The 26942-nt window shown below is 41.6% G+C and overlaps 1 protein-coding gene across 6 annotated transcripts in view; it reads left to right on the forward strand.

Annotated features, from left to right (window-relative positions):
- The window catches only part of LOC308662549 (methyl-CpG-binding domain protein 1-like), a 71863-nt gene that overhangs the window by 14113 nt on the left and 30808 nt on the right, over positions 1 to 26942 (forward strand). For 3 of the 6 annotated variants that reach the window (XM_081318486.1, XM_081318491.1, XM_081318488.1), the window contains exons 2-10: positions 1092 to 1238; positions 4593 to 4707; positions 5639 to 5686; positions 6673 to 7001; positions 13619 to 13704; positions 17142 to 17182; positions 19587 to 19721; positions 26063 to 26113; positions 26530 to 26595. In XM_081318486.1, coding sequence (XP_081174612.1) covers positions 1102 to 1238; positions 4593 to 4707; positions 5639 to 5686; positions 6673 to 7001; positions 13619 to 13704; positions 17142 to 17182; positions 19587 to 19721; positions 26063 to 26113; positions 26530 to 26595 — 1008 coding nt within the window. In that variant the 5' untranslated portion in view covers positions 1092 to 1101. Of the gene's footprint in view, positions 1 to 745; positions 1239 to 4592; positions 4708 to 5638; positions 5687 to 6672; positions 7002 to 13618; positions 13705 to 17141; positions 17183 to 19586; positions 19722 to 26062; positions 26114 to 26529; positions 26596 to 26942 lie in introns of those variants that run through there. The other 3 variants (XM_081318489.1, XM_081318487.1, XM_081318490.1) reach the window with 3 other exon arrangements.

The raw sequence follows: 26942 nt of genomic DNA on the forward strand, positions 1-26942 counted from the left end.
GGTAGGTAGGTAGGTAGGTATATAGATAGTCCGTCCTATTTGTGCTCTGGAGGTGAACAGCACTCATCTTGCATCAGATGAAACTTCTCACCTTCCCAACAGAGACAAATCCGCTCTATCTATCTGGACAAATCTTGATCTTGATTGAGCACTATAGCATGTGTGTGTGTGTGTGTGTGTGTGTGTGTGTGTATGTGTACTGTTTCTGACTAATCTTATTAAAAGGAATACTTTTGTGAGCTTCAGCTCACTTCATCAGATGCATAGAGCTCACATTGGGGTGATAAGGGAGAAAAGGGAAAGGAAGATTAGTTGGTTGTGCAGATGCAGGTTACATACAAGACAGGTTACAATTACCTTATCGATTAACAATTACGTATTTAAAAATGGTCTTTCTTGACACATTCTGAGATTGCCTGAAACCTTGCGCTGTATATCAGAGGTCCCCAACTTTTGGGGCATTAGGGACTGGTTCCGTGGAGAGAGGTTTTTCCACGGACCGGAGAGTGCATGGTTTTGTGTGCTGCCTGCATCCCAGGGATGGGGCTTTGCTTGTTTGTGCGGACCCGTGGCTGGCATGCTGCAGACCGGTACCGGTCCACAGACCAGGCAGGGGTCTCAGGGACCCCTGCTGTATGAGTTCAGTGATGTATTGCTTGATGGTGCACTTGCAGCCCTGCTTTTTAAAAACAGTCACTAGAGATCCTGTATGATGTGTCCTGGGAGGTTGTTTTGGGGTCTTCCATTTTCACAATTTTCCTAAATCTCTTCCAGTTCTGCATCGCTGAATATTTTATTGCTGGTAATGAATCTTCTGATTTTGCTGCTGCTTCTTCTGCTCCTGCTGCTGTTGCTTCTCCTCCTCCTCCTCCCTCTTCCTCCTCCTCCCACCCTATAATTTGCAAATCCATCTATCTTTCCCCCCCCCTTTCTCCTCCATCTTCTTTCTCCTCCTTCTCCTCTCCCTATAATTTGCATATCTGTATATCCTTCCTCCTCCTCCTCCTGTAATTTGCGGATTTGTAAATTTTTGTTGTAAGTTCTCCTTCAGCGCCATTGTTATGATCCTTCAATTTCTCTTATCATTTTAGGGCCTTTTCAATGGTTTTTTCCATCCCAGCAGAAAACATGACAGACGGCTGGGTAGATTGTCCCTCCTTGGGCCCTGGCTGGAAACGTCGTGAAGTCTTGCGGAAAAGTGGAACAAGAAGTGGACATTCAGACACCTATTATATAAGGTAATTCTGTTTTGGGATCATATTGGGAAAAGGATAGTGATACAAGTTTCTTATCCCTAGGCAAAAGCGTTTCAATCTTTTCCAAAGCATTTATTTGGTAAACTTTGAGGGTAAGAAGCATTCTGCCGTTTCATGGTTGCTCAATTTATTCAGGGCAACAACAATTGCCATCTGGCCTGTTTCCAAACATTTGTTTACTCCATTCAGAGACATACAGTTGTCATTTGTCACTATGAATTGTTGCTCTTTTCTACTTCATCTCAGGTTGTCATATATGTGAGAGTTCCATAAATTCTACAAACAGTTAATTGGAACAAAGACTGTTGCATCAGCAAACTTAAACTCCTGTATCTTTTTTTACTTAGGATGTACTGGATTGTCCCTTGATAATTATTATTCTATCTTCTTTCCCTACTCTGTATGACAGATATGCTTACCTAGAGAATTGTTGTAATGATTATTGAGAGATTGCATGTAAATGTTCCATAGAAGTTCCATTATAATTATTATATGCTGTATCTGCAAAGAACGCCAGGCGTGTTAAAAGACAAAAGCATACCACAATTTTTAAAAAGAATTTTATTAAAAGAATTTAATTGAAACAATACAGGTTAATGCAAACCAAAAGAAGAGTGGGGAAAAAGAGTAAAAAGTATAAAGAAAAAAAAAGTAAATAGAAAGAAAAAAGGAAAGTAAGAATGTAGTAAAGAAGAAAATAACTCTACAGAAGTCACTTCCAACCTTTATTTCAAATATATAAATCTATAAACAAATAAAGCATTGCCGTGTCAGTTGTGCTCTTAGCAACAGTTCATTAAATATTGCCAGAAATAACACATTTTTATTAATTTTGATCAAATAAAGCAACTTTATATTTCTTCCTTTTGTTTCTAACAATTGTAATTTTTAGTTCATTCAAACACTGTCACAGTACTTGGTTTACTTTGATTTTTTTTTACCCCAAGATTTACCCAAGCTTTAACAAACCCTTTTTTGTAAATCCAATGTAAAAGCATTGTCTAGGTTACTCACTTAGTTTATTATTTATAATTGCCTTTTGATTTTTTTAAAAAATCAACCAATTTCTTTTGTATGTCCAAACATTTTTTCCATGTCATTTGTGTAGCCTGTCACTTGTAGATCTCATTTCACTGCTAACCTAATCACTGTCTTCTCAGATAAAACTTTTTTCCAAAACATCTTTTAGACATATAATAGATTATCCATAGAACCCAACATTGTTTTTGACATTGTTGATATTAAGTATCCTTCAGTATCCTCCAATATTATAATATATCTTTCTGTAGCTGTTAATCAGGTTTATGTATTCTAGTTTTCAAGTTTTAAAATTATTTATCTCCTTTGCATCTTAGAAAAATTTCAAAAGAAGTACACTTTCCCAGGAAAGGATCTGTCTGTCTGTCTGTGTGTCTGTCTGTCTGTCTATCTATCTATCTATCTATCTATCTATCTATCTATCTATCTATCTATCTATCTATCTATCTATCATCTATCTATCTATCTATCTATCTAAAAATAATAACAGAAAAAAGAAACAAAACACAAAGAAAATCATCACATCACCAAAAGAAAAAATGCATAAGTGCTTTTAAAAGGTGGGGAAAAAAAATACAATAAAAAGGAATCAAAATATAATGTATTATAATGATAAACAGTTTTGATTTTACGTAATGCAAGTATGCATACATTTCTAATACACACATAATTATCATGGTTTATTTTAACCTACTTTATTGTGTATAAATAAATATAAAGTCTACATCTACAGGCAATGTGTTCATATGTGGCGAGTATAATTAGGTCTTTGATCACTTGCAGTCTCCTTGGGAGGAGCAACTGTCTGGAGTACTTGGGGGTGATTTCTCTACTCACCAGCTCTTTTTTGCTCACCACAGTCCATTTTTCATGGTGGAGTCATCTTAAGTCTGCCATTTCTTCCTCTGGAAGTCCACATACAGCATAATTAAGAATATATTAATTTATCCTGGTTCTTGGCATTCAGTGATACAACCTAGGTCAGCTTCTACTAGAGTGTCAAAATGTTAGTAAAAAATACCAATTTGGAAATCAACTCTCTTCTATCTTTATGTCCATCATCACCACTGAGAAAAATAACTATATAAAGATAGATCCAAGGGGGAAATATATACACATTACATTAAGGCTAAGCATTACCTTAAGTTTATCTTGACTCCTAAACACTTTATGAACATGTCAGGCTTTTTAGAAACAGTATGGGTATACCTTCTAACCTCCCAGTCTAATCTCCATCCATTGTATTTGTTGATCTCCCATCTACGTGGCAATCAACCAATCAACTAGATATAATTATAATTGGATATGAAGACCAAGTAAGATTTCTAGCCAGGGATGGGTGGGAAGCAGAAGAGGTGGGCATAGAGAAAGGGTCTGTAATTTTGTGGGTTTTTTCCCCACTATTATCTTCTGTGCTCTTAAGCAACTGAAGATTCTTAAAGGCTGTGAGGATAGGAAATGGTTCTTGAAGATCAAATGAATTCCGAAAATAGGTAAAGTTAGCAGATGGTTCCTAGTATTATATAATAATAATAATAATAATAATAATAATAATAATAATAATAATAATAATAATAATAATAATAATAATAATAATAATAATAATATAAAGTTGGAAGGGACCTTGGAGGTCATCTAGTCCAACCCCCTGCTCAGGCAGGAAACCCTATACCATTTCAGGCAAATGGCTGTCCAGTCTCTTCTTAAAAACCTCCAGTGTTGGAGCATTCACCACCTCTGGAGGCAGGTTGTTCCACTGGTTAATTGTTCTAACTATCAGGAAATTTCTCCTTAGTTCTAGGTTGCTTCTCTCCTTGACTAGTTTCCATCCGTTGCTTCTTGTCCTGCTTTCAGGTGCTTTGGAGAATATCTTGACTCCCTCTTCTTTGTGGTAGCCCCTGAGATATTGGAACACTGCTATCATGTCACCCCTCACCCTTCTCTTCATTAAACTACACATACCCAATTCCAGCAACCGTTCCCTATATGTTTTAGCCTCCAGCTATTGTTTCTTTGGAAACAATAAGACAGAACTCCTGGTTACTGTTGCTAAGATATTAGGTGACCTGCTTCCCATAAAGCCTGAAATTACATATACTAACAAAGACCTTGCTTCGTTTTTACCATCCACGTTGGTCTTGTAATAGAACTTATTCTATTACAGCAGAAAATGGAAATTTGATATAAGGTGGCTTTTGAACTCCTGTTGCCTCCTATTTGTTCAGATTGGGTGTTCTTATTTTCATTGTATTGTTTTTTTCCTGAAAGTTTCTAATCACAGCTTCACTTCTTCTCCAGCCCCAGAGGAGAGAAGATCCGCAGCAGAGTGGAGTTATTGAGATTGCTGGGATGCTCACGGGATCTGACTGACTTTGATTACAGGAGAGGAATTTTTGTTGAGCCAAACACAGAGGTATTATTATAGGTAACACTGGCTGTGATAGCCTAATTAGTTGCTGTGAATTCTGGTCAGAGTCATAGGGCTTCCAGCTTCCAATTAATCCCAGATTTTTAAGTATTTTTGTTGTTTATTTTTCCAGAGTAGATTTTTTATTTATTTATGTTTATTTTGTTTGCAGCTGGCCCTTCCTTTATTTTATCCTCATAATTACTTTGTGAGATAATTTAATCTGAGATATACAGATAATCCTCATTTTTTTTTATTTTTAATCCCATTTATATCCTGCCCTTCCCCGAAGACTCAGGGCGGCTTACAATCTAAAGCACAAATCATTGTGCTTAGCAGTAGCCTTCATTCTATGTATATGCCTGCTTATTAGGGCTTTCACACACACCCCAAGCGACATTATTACAAAGTCAGCTTAATTGCCCCCAACAATCTGGGTCCTCATTTTACCTACCTCGGAAGGATGGAAGGCTGAGTCAACCTTGAGCCTGGTGGGACTCGAACCTGCACTAATTGCAGGCAGCTGGTGTTACTTAAGGAGGCATTAGCCCACTGCTCCACCAAGGCTCAATTTATGATTACATTTGGAACAGAACTTCCACTGTAAGTGGTTTTTAAATGGATGGTTGTAAGTCGGGACTACCTGTAGTAGTTGATCTATGATTACTGGTGAGCTTTTTCCACTTGTACAAGATGATCCTTTTCTGTCAGCATCTGTTATCCTTTGTCTTCCTATGGGGGAAAGACCATGCTTAATTAGTTTTGCTAGCAAGTCTATAGTTGAGGTGATCCATCGGCTGAAGGATGCATGAATTTCTATTTTATATATTAGTTGACTTCCTAAACTAGGAATAAATAACTAGACTATAATGCCTAGTAGCAGTGATAGTATACATTAAAGTTAACTGTCTCCTCTGCCTCTTATCTCCTCTTGCAGGCCCTGCCCTCAGCACCCCTCTCTTCTACTGAAGGAAGTCCTCAGAGGGTGAGTGTACATAGTCTTCTCAAGCCAGAACATTATGGTATCTAGATTGGTAGTTTGGTTGCCAACTGGAAAAATATGACATAGCAGAAGAGGTGGAAAGTCATCAGCATGATAGGTTTACTTGTTTGGCGGAATAGAAATTTAACTAGTGAGCAATTTGGAAAGCTATTTGATGAAGCCTCCAAAAAGTACCTTCAAAACATGTCCTGCTCAAGTGGTAAATTAGTTGTGTTCTCTGGAACATTTAACAGTCTTAGTTGCCTCCTATTCTCCATGGATATTAGCCTTGTGAGGTTATCCAGACAACAACCATAACCAGGAATACTAGCTCTCTCTTTGTAGTAGGGTTACATTCTTGCAAGGCTGAAAACACCCCTCCCATTCCTCACTTTTACTCTCCCTAAAAAACTAAGGAAGATCCTCTTTGAAATGCTTTCACCCCTCTTCCTCCTTCCGACTCAAATTTTGTTTTATCAGCCCATTGTCTAGGGCTAGGCTGTGGCTCTTCCTCCTAATCTCCCAAAGTCATTCCCACATACCGTTACAAATGAAAATCCATGTGATTAAAAATACTACTGTAAGGATAATTGTTTACCACTCTTTCCATGCAAAGGGAAGATTCCATCCCGTAGTTTTTCAAGTTGGGTCCTACAGTGTTTTATTGCAGTGTTTGAATGAGAAAGTGCTTAACAGGTGTCCTTTGCCTGGGTGAAGCAATGTAAAAACAAATGGTCTGGAGAAGTCACGGCTTGGCTTGTGCAATTGATTAATTCCCCTGGTTCTTAGTCCTTGGTGAAACATTTTCAGGGATGGAGGAGTTTGGTTACTAATTGATGTATAGGAATCCTGCCTTTGGATTCAGAAATGGCACTTGGGTGAAGGTGAAGCATGGATCTCCGATAGCCATTAATCTTGAAGGAAGCTTTTATTTGCAGACAAGAGTCTGTCATAGGGCAGAGAGCACATTCTTTTTCTTCCTCCAACAGGTCAAAAAGAGTGGCAAAAAGCATCTGTTGCATCTGGCAACAACCACCTTACCATCCAAGAAACCACCTTATTTGCAGATGTTTCTAGAGCCTCAGCCTTCTCCAGGACAGGGGCTTCTATACCAGAAACCTTCAGACCTGGAATTAGAGTTGTTGGGAGAGACCCAAGTCAATATGCAGAGTCAGCAGTCGGAGCTTCCTGTTACTTTGGATCAACCAGTATCAAAGCCCCGCAAGCGACGTAATCGGCAGCATCTTCCACCCATTCCTTCTCCAGGAAATGTAGAAGATGTGACATTGCAGGAGAGCAATCCAAAGGAAGCTATAGCGTGAGTAGTTACCTTGTGCCATTACCAACAGATCGTTGTAGTCTCTTAGCTTCCTCATGGAAGCCCTCAAATCACGGACAGCTAATAGTTAATCTGAAAGAATTAGGAGGTGGCCAGTTGATTATCTTTGTTTTTCTTAAATTTACACACACAAAACTCATAAATTCAGATATAAATTTTGATAAGAGTGATTCCATTCTAGCTAAGCCATTAACTAGCCAAATGCTAACCTCAAATTTCTGAAATGCATTATCAAACGTCCCTGGAGTAAGTATCTGTTGATATTTTAAATGTACGGTCTCCTTCTCTCTTTTACCCAAAGACAACTCTGTTACGGGTTAAAACAGACTAACATTGAATTTAGATAATTAACAAAATTGTATTAGGAAAGCCAGTCATTTGATCAGAACTGGCATTTCTGTATCAGAGCTTAAAAAAAATTATTACCAGGTTTATATGAAGTAAAGGCATATAAACAATGGCAGCTGAGACTTCAGTGATGGAAATTCCAATCCAAACTGTGGTAGTCTTTGGGTTACCACAGTTGGGATTGGAATTTCCATCATTAAGCAGTGAAGTCATAAAGCGCAGTGTCACATAGCCACATCACTTGGTAACAGCAGTCCTGAAGTCTCAGCTGCCATTGTAACCTCAGGACTATACAGCTCATTGACTGAGGGTCTCATGTGACCATGATATGGGAAAAGGGGGCGGGGGGGGAAGTTCCAGGCAAACAGGCCAGTGAGCAAGAGTTGCAGGTGACAGCTACAGGCAGTCGAATGGATGCTTCAGGCAGGCACAGTGGAGTATAGCAGGCAGGTGCCAGCAGCAGATGCTGTGTACGAATGGCTGGGCAGTTGCTTTTGGCAAGCATTGTGGAGTGTAAATGGGTGCATTTACACAGGCGAGCGCTATGGAGTGTAGCAGTTGTTGTGGGTCAGTGCTATGGTGTGCTAGCAATGGGGTAGGTGCCATGAGTAGGCAGATGGGTGAAAAAGTAGTAGGAATTATTTACAGTGTCCTTCTGGGTTCCCCATTGACTTTGCTTGTGGGAAGCTGGCAGGGAAGGAAGCAAGTGGCATTCATGTGACTATGGGAGGCTGCAACCATGGTAATTGTGAGCTTCTTGCTAAGTGCTTGAATTGCAGCCATTTAACTATGAGCATGCTGGGATGGCTGCAACTTTGCAGACAGGTTACATGTCCCCCTTGTTCAGTGCCACTGTAACTTTGAACAGTCACTAAACAAGAGATAAAAGCCCGAGGACTACCTACAGCAGACCTGTCAAACACAAGGCCCGGGGGCCAGGTCTGGCCCGCAAAGTGGTTTCATGCGGCCCGCGAAGCCATCCTGGAAACAGTGAGGGAACGGCCCCCACTGCCTTGGCCCTGGCCCAGAGACCCTCCTTCTGCCAGAGACCCACAGATCTGTCCCACTCCTGCCCAGGCCCCCATAGGCACCCTTGATGCGAACGATGTAGAGCTGGCCACGCCCACCCAGTAGGCCATACGCACTCTGGCCACGCCCACCCAGTAGGCCACGCCCACCCTGGCCACGCCCACCCGGCCCCCTGAGGGCAACCGCAATGCTGATGCGGCCCTCAATGAAATTGAGTTTGACACCCCTGACCTACAGGCAAGAAGGCATACACTGTCTAGTAGTTCAAACAGCTCAAATCGTTTCTGCATACGTTTCATATTTTTTCTGATCAGATTATTCACAATTAATTCCCTGCGCATGACAGATAAAATGATATAATGTTGTCTTCTTTCCCAAATAATGCAAGTTTTTTGTCACCTTTTTTAAAAAAAAATCAATGTATACATTCTTGAATTAGAGTAATGTTGGTAAAAGCATACTCCCTGAACTTTGAAACTTCTGTACATTGTTTCCCATCATTTTTAAATGATTTCTGGGTTTTTTTGGGGGTAGGGCTGCTATTTAGGGAACAAATTACAAATTAATAACTCTGAATATATTAATGGTCTTTCCTAACAGTGGCAGTAACACCAGACATTAAGTAATGCAATATAGGAGGGTTTATTAAGATTATGTAGAGTCACTACCTTCTCGGAAGCTCTTTCTGTACATATTTAATCTGTGTGACAAAATACTACCTTGTTTGTCTATTTTCCTCACCTTTATTATTTTTATAAATAACTCAAGCAACAAACATACATAATACTCCTCCTGCCTCCTCTTTTCCCCATAACCACAACCCTGTGAGGTAGGTTGGGTTGCGAGAGAGTAACTGGCCCAAGGTTACACAACTGGATTTCATGCCTAAAGTGGGACTAGAACTCAGTCTCCTAGTTTCTTAACCTGGTACTTTAACTACTAACCCAGACTGGCTGTTTAAAGTTTTCTATCCTGCCTTTATTACTTTATAAGTAACTCAAGGCAGTGAACATACATAATACTTCCCCCTCCTCACAACAACCCTGTGAGGTGAGTTGGGCTAAGAGAGAATGACTGGCCTGAAGTCACCCAGCTGGCTTTCATGCCTAAGGCAGGACTAGAACTCATGGTCTCCTGGTTTCTAGGCCAGAACTTTAACCACTGTGTATATACCATTATATCCTTATGACTTACTGAGACCTCTTTCAAATCAAATGCTGCTTTCTTTGTTACAGTTCATTATAATTATTAAGTTAATTAATCTAAACGCTGAAAGCAAAGCCTGAAAAGGAAAGAAAAAAGATGGAAGAGAAAATAGGTAATTGTAATGCAAAGAGCTTAGTGAAATTAAATTAAAACCTTTTTCTTCCCTCCCTGTAAATAAACGTGCCCATTTCAAGCATCTGTAGAGGTAATATTAACATTTATATATGCAGATCAGAAGTGAATCCTTTCAAAATTATACAACAGTTCTTTTAGCTGCATAACTGTGGGTATGATAACAAATTCCATATACTACCGGTATACCCATATGCAGGTAGTCCTCGCCATATGACTGGTCTCTTAGTGACTGTTTGAAGTTCCTACGAAGCTATCTGGGGAATGCTTATAACACGGATTTGAAGTTGTGAGGATTGCCCATCCCCCCACCCCTTCACTTTACCTGCACTTCAAACACTCAGCAATCAGGCCATATTTACTTTCAGTTTTTGACAAAACCGTGCCACAGGGAACCATAGATTTGCTTAATGATCATGGATTTGCTGAACGCCTGCAGTGATTCATTTAAAAAGGCTGTAAAATCAGGTCGATCAGAGGGATGACCCGTTGTACAACCATCACGAGTTATGGCCATGACGGGCAGGCTCTATTGCGTTGTAACTCAAGGATTACCTGCATAACCAAGGAAAACATGCACAATGTTAAAAAGAACATCTATAGCATCTTACTGACAGCGCCATTAATTTCTGAACGCAATGGAAGCATATGGTAAAGTCAGACTTTGTGACTGTATTTTCAAGCTTCCAAATTACATACCTAAAAGCTGGAAGCCCGTAGTTCCCCCAGTGAGATGTCTATGAAATACAAAGCGGGCATACAAATACAAATAAATAAAACATAAATAAAGATTACAAAGCATTTGGTAATCTCAGTTTAAAATCAAAGTAAGTATCATTGTTTTCAAAGCAATGTGCTGTTCATTTCAAGGGAATAAGCCATTCCTATGTATAATCTTGAATATCGTTCAGGTAATGATTTTATCTTCATCTTTCATTCTGATAAAAATTGTTACTTTATACTTATCTGAGCAGACAGTGTGTTTGCCATCTTAAACAGCCTCTCAAAAATTGTCCACTTATCCGGTGCTAAGATGAGCACAGAATTATGTAATGTTGGACCCTAATACTTGGGTGTACAGTATACCTAAGTGAATCTCCGAATGTAACTATTTTCTCTCCCTTTGTGAAGAGTTTACAAGCACCCGTGTCAGTGCCGTGACTCTTACTAACAATCTGGACTTTGTAGGCTGCTTGTCTTTTTTCCTTATCAATCTCTTTTTAATGAGCCTCTTTGTAGGAAGGATACAGGACGTTGCATCTTTGATAATGCTTTTTTTAAAAAAGCCCAAACATACTTTTGTATGTTGCTCCAGAAATGTACGTTATTTTTCTCTCCTCTTTTCAGCAATATCATTCTCAAGTATCGGTTTTAAGAGAGGGCAGAAGACCGTGCAATCGCTTGTGTTTGATCTTAGATGTTTGTTTTGGTAGATCTTGAAGAAACATCGCACCCTGAGAAGAATAAAGAATATCAGAAGTGCATGCTAGACAAAATTCTATCATGCGTTAGAATAGGATGAAAGCAGAAAGGACACAGTCTAGGCAGGGAATGTTGTGACTAGGAGAAGATCAGTGTTCAAATCGGATAATCTCCAATAAACAGTTCTTGAAATATGTATGTTTTAAAAACAAACAACTTGATTTTCATTAGGATAGGACACTCATAGACCTTTGAAGTTTGGAAGCTTTTTTCAGCTAAAAACTGGGTAACCCTACTTTGAATGAATGAATGAATGAACCTTTATTGTCAAAGTACAACCATGTATACATTGAGATTAGCTGAGCCTCCCTTCGTGCTCCCACCCCCCAACTCACAGTGACAACAAACCCTCCATCTTATTACACCATGTGAACTAATTGCACCACACACCGGCCTCACAAGTCAATTCTGCATAAAGTTTATAAAAATTATTTCCCGTTTAAAAGCCTAACAGCCCACGGATAAAAGCTGTTTTTCAACCTGTTGGTGCAGCTGGCTATATTCCTATATCTCCTACCGGATGGTAGGAGAGTAAAGAGATACCGTCCAGGGTGTGAGTCATCCCTGAGAATTTTCCTCACTCTTCCAAGGCAACGAGCCCTGGCGATGTCATCCAGTGGTGTCAGGGAACAGCCCACAATGTCTTGTGCTGTACTCACCACCCTCTGTAATACTTTCCTATCCACGGCTGTCAGACCAGCATACCAAACCAGAGCCTTGGTGGAGCAGTGGGCTAATGCCTCCTTAAGTAACACCAGCTGCCTGCAATTAGTGCAGGTTCGCATCCCACCAGGCTCAAGGTTGACTCAGCCTTCCATCCTTCCAAGGGAGGTAAAATGAGGACCCAGATTGTTGGGGGCAATTAAGCTGACTTTGTAATAATGCCGCTTGGGGGGGCGGTGAAAGCCCTAATAAGCAGGCATATACATAGAATGAAGGCTATTGCTAAGCACATTGATTTGTGCTTTAGATTGTAAGCTGCCCTGAGTCTTCGGAGAAGGGCGGGATATAAATGGGATTTTAAAAAAAACCACAATACCATACGAGAAAAGCTGTTTTTCAGCCTGTTGGTGCAGCTGGCTATACTCCTATATCTCCTACCCAATGGTAGGAGAGTAAAGAGATACTGTCCAGGGTGTGAGTCATCCCTGAGAATTTTCCTCACTCTTCCAAGGCAACGAGCCCTGGCGATGTCATCCAGTGGTGTCAGGGGACAGCCCACAATGTCTTGTGCTGTGCTCACCACCCTCTGTGATACTTTCCTATCCGCGACTGTCAGACCAGCATACCAAACCACAATACCATGAGAGAGGACACTCTCTATAGTAGACCGATAAAAAAGGGTCATAAGCCGTTGTTCTACCATGTTCTTCTGCAAGACCCTGAGAAAGTGAAGCCTCTGTTCTGGCCACCTGGGTTGTATTAACTTTCCAGGTCAGATCTTCGCAGAGGTAGACTCCCAGAAATTTAAAGGAGGAAACTCTCTCTACACAGTCCTCCCCGATGTAAAGTGGGGCAGGTTCCTCCTTTTTTCTCCTATTTCAGCAGCCTGTCTCACACTTTTGTTATTAGAATTAGAATTCTTTATTGGCCAAGTGTGCTTGGACACACAAGGAATTTGTCTCCGGTGCATAAGCTCTCAGTGTACATACAAGCAACAGCAATAAATCATGATCATAATCAACATAAAAATACATTCACCCTAAATCATCAACTACAACACATTCATCATAAAGCATCAGATGTAATACTTAGTGATAGTCATAGGATACTAGCTAAGCAAACAACATAAATCATACCAGGATTACTAATAAAACTATAAATTGTAAGGTGCAAGCAACAAAGTTATAGTCATAAGAATATAAGGATAGGTAATAGGAAAGATGAGAATAATAGTAATACAGCTTTGACGGTGTTGTAGGAATCAGTTGTTTAGCAGAGTGCCATTATGTGTGTGAATATGCATCTTTTGAACAAACTAACATAAATCTCCGTGTTCAAGGCTTAGCTTCTGGTATTTTTTGGTAGCATGACATGTTCATACCATGGTGTCATACTTGCTGCAGATACCCAGGAGGATACCCTCCATCCTAAGCTAAGCCATGTTCCCCTGCCTGACCTGAAGATCTTCAGTGAATTGTGCTGTTTAGGGAGAGAGTGATGACAAAGCAAATCAAACATTGGATAAAAATGTTGCCCAGTTAATCACTGGCACCTTACGATCGCTATGTTATTACTGTTCCTGATAATACAGCTGAACATGGTTATGTAGTGGAAACCTTTGGAGAGCAGTTTTGAAAATCTCTTGGAATGATAAAAGCAGGTTGCAATAAGCAACTGAACATCAAAGAATTATGACGTGGGTGAAAAGGAATGATTCAGTCCATCTCTTCTTCCAGGTGCTGTTCCAGCTGTCAGGGCCAATTCCCAGAAGTGATGCTACCATCTCAGAGACGTTGTCGGTGGCTCTGCCCAGACTGCAGAGGTTGGTACTTCAAGTGATGAGAAGCAAGGATTTGTTTTATTGATGCTGTGCTGGAATGGTAGATTACTTACTTACGTTCCAGTAAAGCAATTAAAGGATTAATTGGCCATTTCCTCATTAGGAAGTGTCTAAGGGGGGGAAAGCTAGAAGACGTTGGAGAGTTGAGAAGGTGGGCAGGAACATTACAATGGTAACAGGCAGAGGAAGGTATGATGAGAATCTGGAGGCGGGCCATACTTGGGGATACCAGATCCAATATTTGAAAGTGTTCTCACTTTCTGGCCTTTGGCTTCCACTCTTGATGCCTGGTCGTCGGATCCTCAATAACTCTGCTCTGGCTACTGCTGTTGAACCCCCAGATCAGTATGCGAGAAGGCTGCCCTCATTCATGATCTTACCAAGGGTAAGGTTGTCAACCTGGCATGCCTGAGATGTGTGGGTGGGCTCAGAGAAATGTGTGCCTTGGAATTATGCTCACCTGGGTTTTGTATTAACCAGGAGAGGGTGGATTCAGGGCTGTTGTCATCTGTGAGTTTTTAAAAGCTCTCAGAGGCTATTCTCTGCGGATATGAGGTGCTCTGGTTGAAGTTGGGATCTAGGGAATAGCTCTTGTACTGCCCTCACTGCTGCTGAGCTGCTTTTATTTTGGAGCTATGGGATTCTATCACTGAGCTGAGGTTATTGGTACTTGGGGATTTCAATTTGCCATCTGGCAATGTTGTGCCCGGAGCATCTCAGGAGCTGATGGCAACCATAAACCACCAGTCCCAGCTCTCCACTGATCTGACACACACCGGTGACTAAACGATCTGGTTTTGATCTTAGGGCAGGGGTAGGCAACCTCGGCTCTTTTATGACTCATGGACTTCGACTCCCAGAATTCCTGAGTCAGCTGGGAGTTGAAGTCCATGAGTCATAAAAGAGCTGAGGTTGCCAACCCCTGTCTTAGGGCAATTGTGACGTGACCTGGTAGTGAAAGATTGTGACATCAGTCTGTTTTGTCATGGAGAGCTCAGGTTTGCTTTCAGGTTTGCTTTTGTCACCCTTCCTGGCGAGGGGACATGAACTATTTGATCAACCTGCATCCGCCCACTGATGGACCCAGTGGATTTCCAGAAAGAAACTAGGGAGTTTTCTGTGAGGATCTGATGGGTGGTTGACCAAAGCCCTAGTCACTGCTTGGAGAAGGCAGGTGGCTGAGTGTTTGGACTCCTTTGCTCCCTATGTGATGTCTCCCTGTGCCTCTCCTGCTTTGCAAGCTTCCCTACAGAGCACCTCTTCTCCTCTCCCCCCTCCCCCCCAGCATGTGACTGAGTGTCGTCCTGCTAATTAATATCTCACAGGAAAGGGGTGATACAGATAGTTCTGAGGGAAATTGGTAATTAATATCTCAAAGGAAAGGGGTGATACAGATAGTTCTGAGGGAAATTGGTGCGGATGTAAATCAGGTCCGACCTAATTTTATGATAGTTTTTATGGCAGTCGTTAAGCGAGTCACACAGTTATTAAGCTTCTCATAGAGCATTTTTGCTTTCTCTCTCTTTTTTTTCCTCCTGAAAACAAGCATTAAAAGGTTGCAAATTCTGATCATGTGGCCACAGGATGCTGCAAATGGTCATAAATGTGTGCCAGGTGCCCAAATAATTGCAATCGTAGTCTGGAAGGTGGGGGAGGTGGGAACAGGGGAACGTGGGGCAGGTGTGACAATTGAAAGTGTAAGTACAGATCGTAGGTCCCTTTTCCCCCCCAAGGCTGTAGTAGCTTACCACCATTGTTAAGCCAATGGTCGTAAGTCAAGGGCTATGTTGTGACAAAGGTGAAAATGCCACCCTTGACAATGAATGATACAATTGTTTCAGACAAAGATTGCAAAACCATATCTTGAAAGCTTTTGTTAAGGATGGACTCTTGGCTTTTATGTTATCAACAGTGGTGTGCTTTCAGGTGTGCTGTGCCACAGATGACTGGATATGAGATCCAGTTTCTGAATTTGGGCATTAGGGATCAGCTGGGGTTGCTAGGACTAAATTAGCTTTCTTGCTGCATAGGAGCCCTGCTGTTAGAGTTGTTCAGCTCTGAGTTAGTGATGGAATTTCCTTCAACCTGATTTTTTTTTTCTGGAAGTGGAGATGGCTCCCAGGCACTATGACAACCATGGACCTTACTCAAATCATTGATGGCCTGATGCACAGAGGAAGGTTTATGCTGGATCTGATTTTGGTCTCGGGAGAATAGTGACATGATTTGGATATGGGAATAATTGACATCAGTTGTTGTTGTTTTTTTGTCGTGATCAGATGACCCTTTGATTGCTTTAGAATTTTCCAAAGGTGCTTCCTGTCATAGGGACCCCTGTTGGGTTCCAGCGGGAAATTGGGGTACACCTGGAGACTCAACTCAGGCTTTGGTCATTGCTTGGAATGACCTTAGAATCGATTGTGCCTTGGAGGCCTCTCCCAACTTGCGGTTCCTGGAGAGTCCTCTTTCTCGTTCGCTAGAGAAAAAGAGAGTGAATGTAACCAGAGATGCTCTGAGGCGGACTTCAAGTACGCAAGTCCAGGGGAATTCCCCCCCCCCCCAGCGTTTGAGCCTCTTGGTCTTAAGGAAGAGAACGGGGTTTTCAAGGCTATCAATTTGGCCTGCTTGTCAAGCCATCTAAGTGATTAAAATGTCAGTAGGAAAGATAAATTCTCTTCCTTCCTTTCTTCAGTAAAGTATTACTGACTTTATATTTGAAGGCAAGGTATGAATCTGCGAGGCCTTTTTTTTTTTACCATAAGTGTGCCAGAGCATCCATCTCCCTTGCTTTCTCTATTTGAACATCTCTAGGTCTGTTTCAGAGACAACAATTTGGTAAATTGAGCCTTGGTGGAGCAGTGGGCTAATGCCTCCTTAAGTAACACCAGCTGCCTGCAATTCGTGCAGGTTCGAGTCCCACCAGGCTCAAGGTTGACTCAGCCTTCCATCCTTCCGAAGTAGGTAAAATGAGGACCCAGATTGTTGGGGGCAATTAAGCTGACTTTGTAATAATGCCGCTTGGGGGGGGCGGCTGAAAGCCCTAATAAGCAGGCATATACATAGAATGAAGGCTATTGCTAAGCACATTGGTTTGTGCTTAAATTGTAAGCCGCCCTGAGTCTTCGGGGAAGGGCGGGATATAAATGGGATTAAAATAAAATAAAATAAAATAAAATAGATAAATCGGAAAGACTGCTGGAGACCTTGCTTTTGTTTTCTTCTAGTCCAAATATTTACTCATCTCCTGTTCACCCTGAGAAGGAGGGCAGTCTGTCATGTCTGGTTCACTTTATTATTGTGCCTAGTAACCTTTTGATTGATTGTCTTCTTTTCTACACTGCTGAATTTGTTAGTAAGACACTTAAGACAATGTTTTTGTGTGCCAGCTTTACTTACTTACTTGTTTTGCCTCTTTTCAGCTCAGAGGAGAGCTTTTAACAGGGAGCAAAGATATTATAAGGTAAGATCTAAGACAGGAGTCGCCAAGCCCTGGGCTGCGGCCCATTACCTGGCCTCGAGCCCTTTGGAACCGGTCCGTGGAAGTGGTGGGCGAGCGTGTGCGCACGCATCCACACTTGCGTGAGCCGCAGGGAAGCGTGCTCCATTTGTGCAAGCAGCGCGCAGGCGTGCCCACCGCTCCCACCAATGGAGCTGCTACACACCTGCTTGTGCTCGCCCCACCACTCACGCGGAACCATCCCCTCTCCCCACTCCAGCTGGTCTGCAAAGCTGGAAAGCATGGGGGAACTCTGATCTGAGACACCGACCCACTTTTTGTTTTATTTAGAAAGTACATTGAAAGCATACGAGTAGAAAAGGTACTGTGCTCAGAGATAAGTCTGTACTTAAAATAAATAAAAAAATGCTACCGTAATGTAAGGAACAAGTATGCATGTAATTATTAGGCTGCATTTTTATGATTGGACCTCTGTTTGCTATCAGCTTTGCAACTGATGAAAGGATCTGGTTTTACTCCAGATAAGGCAGAAGGTTAGAGCTGTTAAATGGAAGAGCTGAAAAGCTACCATTCCATCTCGAATTTGAAAACTGATTGCTTGTAATTGAAGCACCACTTGGCTGTATACTGGAATATATTAGAAGAGACTTCTCCAGTGAGAGGCTCTTGGGTGCTTTTGCTCTTCATTTCCTATCATCTGTAGCCAGGCCCAACTAGAAGGTGCTCTTTTTTTGGATTCAGAGTACAGGCAGTCCTCGGCTTACAACCACAGTTGAGCCCAAAATTTATGTTGCTAAATGAAACATTTGTTAAGTGAGTTTTGCCCCATTTTATGACCTTTCTTGCCGTAACTGTTAAGTGAAACATTGCAGTTTATTTGGTAACGGGGTTGGTTAAGGGAATCTGGCTTCCCCATTGACTTTGCTTGTCGGAAGGTCGCAAAAGTGGATCCCACGACCCCAGAAGACTGCAAGTGTCATAAATTTGAATCTGTTGCCAAATGTCTGAATTTTGATCACGTGGTGGTGGGGATGCTGCAAAGGTCATAACTGTGAGAAACGGTCATAAGTCACATTTTTCAGTGCCATTGTAACTTTGAACAGTCACTAAGCAAACTGTTGTAAGTCGAGGACTACCTGTATGAGAGTATTGCAGAGGTACAGAAGCATGCACTTTATCAATAGCGGTAGGGCTGAAGATTGGATTTTAAGATGATTAAGATTTTGTTTGCCTCTTTGAAGAAGAAAGATCCTAGGACCAGGACAGAATATAATATAGAGCTATAATACAAAAATAGTCTGGCAGATTGTGCATTATAGTTGCCCCCATCTCCAGCCAAAATGTCCTAAGCAGTGTGTTTTGCAGAGAATCTTGGCTCAAGATGATAGAGGACCATGGTTAATGACCACAACTGTGGTTGAAAAGAAGAAAGTATGGATAATTGACGTGGCAATACCAGAGTGCAGTACAATAGAAGACAAAAAAAAAATGGGAGAAGATCACAAAGTATCAAGATCTGAAAATCGAAACGGAAAGATCATGGCATAATCCAGTTGCGGTAGTCCCAGTGGTTCTCACCATACTGGGTGCCATACCAAAAGACTTTGGACAGCACTTAGAAAATCTATGTATTGATAAAATTTTCATCTGTCCGTTATAAAAGGCTATACAGCTTGGATCTGCTCATACGTTACGTTGATACATCACAACATCCCAGGTTCTTGGGAATAACTTAATGCCGATAAAGGCCAATATCAGTTAAAGAACTGACAACCACCTTAGCAATGTTGTGTATATCACAATAATAATATATTAAATTCACATGCCACCTATCTCGTAGTGACCCCGTGTAGTTTACAATAGTAAGACACACCTGATGTCCTTAGAGAGAGGTGATGGAGGTTTTTTCGTTTGTTTGTTTGTTTGGCAGCTTGATAAATTGCAGTTAAAGGTTTGATGTGAACACCCAGCGTGATGCTTTTGATGTGGTCAGTCAGATAGGTGACGTGTGCTGCTTTTGAGGTGATGGGGCCACTGAGGTGATTGCTTTCCCTGGAACCTTGTTTATCCCTACCCCTCTGCCCTTGCAGCAAATTGGCTGTGGTGTGTGCCAGGCCTGCCAGATGTCTCAGGACTGCGGCATCTGCAGTGTGTGTGTTCTGCGAGCCCAAAGCCCCAAGTTCCACCCTGGCATCAAATGCTTGCTACGCCGATGCTTGAAGATTGTCAAAAAGGTACCATAGGCTGCTTCCTGCTTTTCCTTCCCTTCCCTTCCCTTCCCTTCCCTTTTCCAGGGTTTGTGCTTTTCCTTTTTCTCTGCTTCTTTCTTCCCAGCTGCACGTAGGCTTACAGGTGGTCTTAAGCTTTAACAGTTAACCCTCTCCTCCATTCTCATTCTGGTTTGCAGGGCCTTGAGTGTGGCCTGTGTCAGGCCTGCAAGATAACGGAGGATTGTGGGACCTGTGCGATCTGTTTGCGGAAGCAGAGACCTGGCATGAAACGTCAGTGGAAATGTCTCAAGCGCCGTTGTCTCAAACGCAAGGTGTGTGCTTGATCCAACTAGTTTTGAACGTCTTTAAAAGGAATGGTTGAAGTAGCAATAGCACTTAGACTACCACAGTGCTCTACAGCATATTGCCCTCAACAATCTGGCTCCTCATTTTTACCGAGCTCAGAAGGATGGAAGGCTGAGTCAAGCTTGAGCCGGTCAGGATCGAACTCCTGGCAGTGAGCTGAATTAACAGTGCAATACTGCCTTCTAACCACTGCGCTACCCTGGCTTCTAGAATGGATATAAAAGAAAGAGAAAGCAGCACCAGCCTATTTCATTTAGGGAGCGGTCCTTTGCAAACTGAAGTTTAAAAAAAAATAATCAAGATTATTCTAGAGGAAATTTTCAAAGTTTGTACTTCTGATGGACCATAGAGGCTTGGCTTAAAGCAAGAAAGCCAAATGCGAAGGACACATTTAATGTTTAGTTCTTGTTAAGCAGAATTCCTAGGTCTGGCCTGGCACAAACAAAGAGGTAGAGTCCACTTCTCTCCAAGCCATATGATTATTCAGATCTGGACCAAGCGTGCCTTTATAGTTTACTTGGTTACACAAGCAGGAAATGCAGCTGTTTGCACGAAAGTAGACGAAAGTAGATAAAAAGCAGAAGTTATTACAATGTCGCTGCTCGCCAAGTACATTTAGAAAGAATCGTGCTTAGCAAGTCTCCTGCACCCTACCTCATTTCCTGTCGTACCTCCCCTGAGGCTAAGGACAAGTACATGTTATTACAACTCATTTAATTCATCCATTTCAATGCAAGAAATCTTTATCATCGTAATCCCCTATTCGATACTTTGAGCAATGCAGAGAAGTATCACCTCGGAAAATTGGAAGTGCAGTCACCTTGTAGGCAGCCAGTTGTGAGCCCCCCTTCCCCCCCAAAAAAAATACCCCCAAGAACGTCCTGAGAGATCAGCATCCATGAATCTATTTGCAATCTTTTCCATGAAGTGAATAGTATGATTAATATCAACTTGATAATTTGAACTATAGTGACAAAGTGCACAACTCCCTCTCCTTTTGCTGCTAACACAACGTCTACAGCATGCTGGTTCTGGAGAACAACCTCCCTAATCTCACCACCTTTATTCAGTTGGGACATACTCTTTATAGTCAAATTAAACATACTGTACTTCCTGCTCAGTTGTATAATAGATCCATAGTTAAATCCCGAACCGAATCCTGCACCAAGGCACACTTATTGCCGATCCACTAGTTTTACTCTTTCTGGTTTATTACTCAAAAGGAAAGGGGGTAACTGTGCGCACTGTGCAAAGTCTAGACCAGAAAGGTGGCAAATATTTTATAAGCAAACTTACCACATAAGAACCACCAATTGGGGTATGGGCTGCTCAGCAAGTTGTGGTCCTCAGCATGTAGGTTTTCATATGCAACTACTTCCATAATGCTAATGAGATTGCATAAAACAGAATGAGGTTTTAGGGTGGGGATTCGTGTTCTACCCAAAGGCCTTATGCCATTTTATTCATTCAGTTCAATAACTGGTAATATTGACCACCCAGATACTGGACAATCACACTGCTCATAAGCTTCCAACTTTGCCTTTGAGCTAGGATTGGAATGTTTCAAGCAGACAGCGGTATGATCTTGGATTCATGCTCCAAGTTTAATAATAGTCTGTTTCTTTGGACCAAATACAGGTAGCTTTCAACTTACAACCATTCATTTAGTGACCATTTTGAAATGACCACAGCACTGAAAAAAAATGACTTGTGAACATTTTTCACAGTTATGACCGTTGCAGCATCCCTATGGTCACGTGATTTACATTCAGCTGCCTGACAACTGACTCACATTTTATGATGGTTGGAGTGTCCCGGGGTCATGTGATCGCTTTTTGCAACCTTGTGACAAGCGAAGTCAAGGAGGAAGCCACATTTACTTAACAATCGGGTTACTAATTTAACAACTGCAGTGATTCACTTACCAAATGTTAAGTTGTAAAAATGGGGCAAAACTCACTTAACAAATTTCTCACTTAGCCACATAAATTTTGGGCTGAATTGTGGTCGTACGTTGAGGGCTACCTGTACAAGGGGAATGTGGATGCAAATCCAGCACCCAGTAACACTTAAGATTTTTTACCCAGCTTCTGGATATGCATATTGGCACTCCACAATCCCAATAATGGTATCGGGTATTGTTTGCCCCTTTGAGGATGATCATGTTCCTCTAGGTAAGGGGTAGGCAACCTTGGCTCTTTTATGACTTGTGGACTTCAACTCCCAGAATTCCTGAGTCAGCATGGAAGTAAATGGCAGTAAAGAGCAAACAAACCTGTAGCAAGAGAAGAAAAAGGACCGGAAGCACAAAATGTCCTAGGGCTGATACGGAAACAACATAGAGGATTCAGCTCATGTCAGAGAGTGTCCTGAAGTGAACCAACAACCATGGTGGTGTTTGGACACATAACAGAGAGGCGTATATGTTTAAATATGAGCTTCAGCCCAAGGCCAACCTAACTACCAAGGTCACAGTCCAAAGTTCATCATCAGCAGGGAGAGAAGATGCCTTTAGATAGGTGTGATGAATCCAGGTCTGGACTCCAGTAACCTTGACCACAGTATGGATGGTGAGAAGAACAGTATAAGGTCTCTTCCACTTTTCAGTCAAAGGATCGCCAGAAGGCCAGAATTTGACAAGAACCTAATCTCCAGGGCAGAATGAATGCACTAAGTGACCTGGACCAGGAGGACGAACAGTATTAAACAGCTTCAGAAATGGAAGAAATATTGTTAATCAGAAAGTGAACATATTCTCGAAGGACATGGTCCCTGAAGGTGGGAATGGAGGTAGATATAGAACTGATATGATAAACAGATGGCCTGCCATACATAATTTCAAAAGGGGACAGACCCAATGACTGTTTGTTTGGGCCTAGTCCGCATCTGCAAGAGAGCGAGAGGGGGAGCCTAAACACATCTAGAAAAGGCATCAACCAAAACTATCCAATACCAGAAACCTTGTTTTTGTGGGGCAGTTCAGTAAAATCAATTTTCCAAAAACTGTCCGGAGCATAACCATAGCTAAGCTTACCCAGCTGGCACTTCTGTGTTTTTCCTGGATTGTTCCGTTTGATCAACAGCACATTGCCTGACCACTGAGCTTTATAAAAATCCCAGGATAAATATAATCTTTTAACAAAAATTCAGCCATGGCCTGGGAACCCCAATATGTTCCTTGCATGTAATTTTCTTAAGAGGACCAATAGCTCGTGAACTGGGAGGAGTTTCATGCCATCCTTCTCCCACCGATTCCCCTGTAAAGCAACACCCATTTTATGAGCTCTGTGCCTATTTTGAGTAGTATATGAAGGGTGTGGCACAGGTAATTGGAAATGAATGAATGCACACACCAAGGGGAAAGGGACCCGAAGCTTCAGACTTTGCGATGCGATCAGCAAGAGCATTACCTCTGCCACGTTTACTGTCCTTACCATGGGCCCTTACATGCATCTTGCTTGGAAGCAGATTGGCATCCAAAAGGCATAGCATATCAGAATCATTTAACTGGGCTCCCTTTCACAATTAACAAAACCATGCTCCTTCCATAAAGTACCACGAGCACGTTGGGAGAAATTTCCTGACGGTTAGAAGGACAAATTTCATGACAGAACAATTAAATCAGTGGCACGACTTGCCTTCAGGAGCCATGGATGCTCCCAACACTGGAGGTTTTTCAGAAGAGAGTGGACAACCATTTGTCTGAAATGGTATCGGGTCTCCGGCTTGAGCCGGGGGTTGGACTAGAAGACCTCCAAGGTTCCGTTATTTTGCTATTCTGTTATGTACTACACCATAAGCAAATCTGCTATTGGTATAACTATTGACAACCACACCATTTGATAACTCCAAGGCTCTAGTCAGGGCAGTAAGTGCAGCCTTTTGGGCTGAAGTTCCAATAGAGAGAGCTGCTGCTTCCCCTACCTGTTCCTCTTTAATTGAACGTGAGGATTGTTGAGAAGAGCAGTTTAAGACTTCACCAATCAACTTGCTGTTAGCCAGTGACACCCCCCCCCCTTTTAATTTTAACAATTCCCGTACAGAGTGAGGAGTTTCAACCTCTGTGGGGGCTCCAAATGTCAGTTGATCAGCCCCAGACAAAGGATGCAGCTACCTGGAGGCACCCTGGTCAGCCTTGGCAAGAGGGTCAAGTTGTTGTTGTTGTTGTTGTTGTTGTTATTATTATTATTATTATTATTATTATTATTATTATTATTATTATTATTATTATTTATTGAACTTATATACCGCCCTTCTCCCATAGGACTCAGGGCGGTTCACAAGGCAATTAAAAATAACACTACAATACAAAAAAGTTAATAACAATTAAAATAATTAAATTATCCTTGAGTAAAATATAAAACCCCTGTAACTCTAATTAAAACCCAATTACAATAAGTTAAAAATTAAAATTCTCAGTCCTGGCCGGAAAGCTCAAAGAGCCAGGTCTTCAGGTCCCGGCGGAACAAACGAAAATCAGGGGCAGTCCTGAGCTCTACGGGTAACTGGTTCCAAAGAGCAGGCGCACCCACAGAGAAGGCCCTCCCCCTGGGTGTTGCCTGCCGGCAATCTTTTGCTGGCGGCACCCTGAGAAGGCCCTCCCTGTGGGAGCGCACAGGACGAAGGGAACTTGATGCCGGCAGCAGGTGCTTCGTCAGATATCCAAAGATATTGCTTGGAAGAATTATGTTACAGGGTGTTCCCAGCTACCAAAGGTCTGGGACAACAGTCCCGCAGCCATTCCTTTGTTTTCAGACACATACAATGTAAGCAGCTTAGTAACATTGGGAATGCCCGATGCAGGAGCCTGCACAAGAACTTTCTTGACTCACAGGTCAATCTGGCACTCCCGCATCCATTCAAACTGTTCCCAATCAAGAGTCTTTAGTACCTTGGTAGAGTAGCTTAGCCAAGAGGTGAACGTTGAGAATCCAGATAAGATAGAATCCTGCCATGCCCCAAAATCCTTGTAGCTGGCATTTTCGTGAATAGGGAGACAGTTGTGAGAGGGCCAGCTGACATAAGGATATTTCTAAAAACATTTTAGTTCATCTTCATTATGACATGTATGATTCTTTGTTCAATGCTTTTTGCCTTTCAGAACTTATGTTGTTCTTTCCAGACTTATTTCTGGACTACGTAGGCTCTGAGGCATTTTCTTTCAATATTGTTGTACATACCGTTATTCTTAACTGTGACTTTTTTGTTAGTCTGGAATGAACCGTTATTGGGTCCTCTAGCTTAAGAATACTATTAGTATAAACCAGATGGGGTATGCTCAATTATATTACATTGCTATTCTGAAGGGGAATAAAAGTGTATGGTGCTAAAATAAGATGTTTGCCTCCTGAAACTTTGCTTTTATTTATAAAGATATGAGCTTCTAGCCTAACTTACACTGAAAAGCATGAAGGAATTCAGAGAAAAACCTAATTATTCATGAATATTTTGTATACAAGGCCTATTTGACTTATAGAACTGATTTTCAAGTAAGTAGCACTATAACAGCAACTTCAGTTACGATTTCTAGAGGCTGAGGATAAGCTGTTGATACCTGGTGTATCTTTTTTTTAGTAACTAGAGCATTATAAATAAGGTGGTGCTTAAATGTTTGTAAACCCTTTTGAATTTCCAATATTTCTGCGTAAATATACCCTAAAATGTGATCTCTTCTCCACATGTCCTAAAATTAAATAAAGAGAATTCAATTAAACAAAATGAATGAAAAACAGTACACTTATTTATGTACTGAGCAAAATGATCCAAAGCTACATATAAACAGTCATCATGGACTTTATGGACATCCAAAGAGAAACTAAACTTGCTCCTCAAGTTTACCAAGATGAAGATGAAGTTTCCGTATGCTGGCCAATTCCCTTCTCTCTGAAACATGCAGCCATAAAAAGAATCTTGGGCTGTATAATCCCTAAGGAAGAGTTATGTAAGGAACATTCCCTCAGGATATATAAAGATCATTTTGAATTTTTGGTGTGTTTGATATGAACTTTAAAATCTGTGGATTCCAGTCTAACAATTAGACCTTTGTGTGCTCAAATGCCTTTCTCCTGGGTCTGTAAAAACCTTTGCTCTGTATGGAAATGATCTGGAAATGTAAGAATTCAATTTAATAATGCGTGGCTGCATTAACTGGAAATAATCACAGCATGCTTTTCTCCTGAATCTGAGATCCCTGGTCAAAGACTTCAATGAATACAGATTCCACAGGAGTGATTCCTAAAAATTAAATGTATCTGAGGTGCATGTTAACCTTGTCATTCTAGCACTAAATGGCTCTTGATCCTTCCAGAAAAAAATCTCACCCAAGAAGGACAGCTGCAACTTGAAGAAACCTATAGCAGTAAGTACCTGCTATGTGACTTTCCTGGGCTTTGGCATTTGCTCACTTTCATTCCACTCCCTTCTGTTCGGCTCTTTTGCTCCTCTGTTCTGCTTGCGTGGTTTTCTGGCTCCAACGTGAGTTTTGAATGAATCAGCAGCAAGAGATAGTGGCAAAGCTACAGCCAGCCAAGCGGGATTACAGAGGGAACTCTTGTCTCCCAAGCCACAACATCCCTTTTCCATTGTGGATTGCTTCTTCGTTCATAGTGCCTGTGCAGATTGGAATGTGGCACGTAGTGAGTCGGAAAGTGGCTTTTGTGCATGGCTTCCCATCTTTGTTTTTGGGAAGAAGCCTTTGCGGTGTGTGCATCTATGCATAGATTTTTCTCTTTAATTCACTACAACTTGGCCCTTATGTTTCTCGGTTGATCCCAGGAATCTTCAGCAAAGAATGTCTTCACCCCAAAACAGTGTGGGCAGAAAAAGCCAACTTTAACCACAGTGAGTGGCTCTACTTCTTCATGCAAATAAAAATGACAGTTAATGTTCTACAGGGATCTGAATCTCCACTCCCACCCCTGCCCTTAGTTATATATGTTGATACTGGAAGCAGACCAGTTTATGAGGTGGATTTAATTTCAAGGATGATAAACACTGGAAGCTAGTGCAAAACTGTAATGTAATGTTTTGACCAACAGGAGCTTGGTTTCTGGGTCCTCTGTCTTAGGTGAGGCACATTTCTTTAGTCCAGTGGTAGGCAACCTCAGCTCTTTTATGACTCATGGACTTCAACTCCCAGAATTCCTGAGCCAGCCAAGCTGGCTCAGGAATTCTGGGAGTTGAAGTCC

The sequence above is a fragment of the Vipera berus genome, assembly GCF_964194415.1.
Source record: "Vipera berus genome assembly, chromosome: 2".
In the NCBI taxonomy this organism is placed as follows: domain Eukaryota; kingdom Metazoa; phylum Chordata; class Lepidosauria; order Squamata; family Viperidae; genus Vipera; species Vipera berus.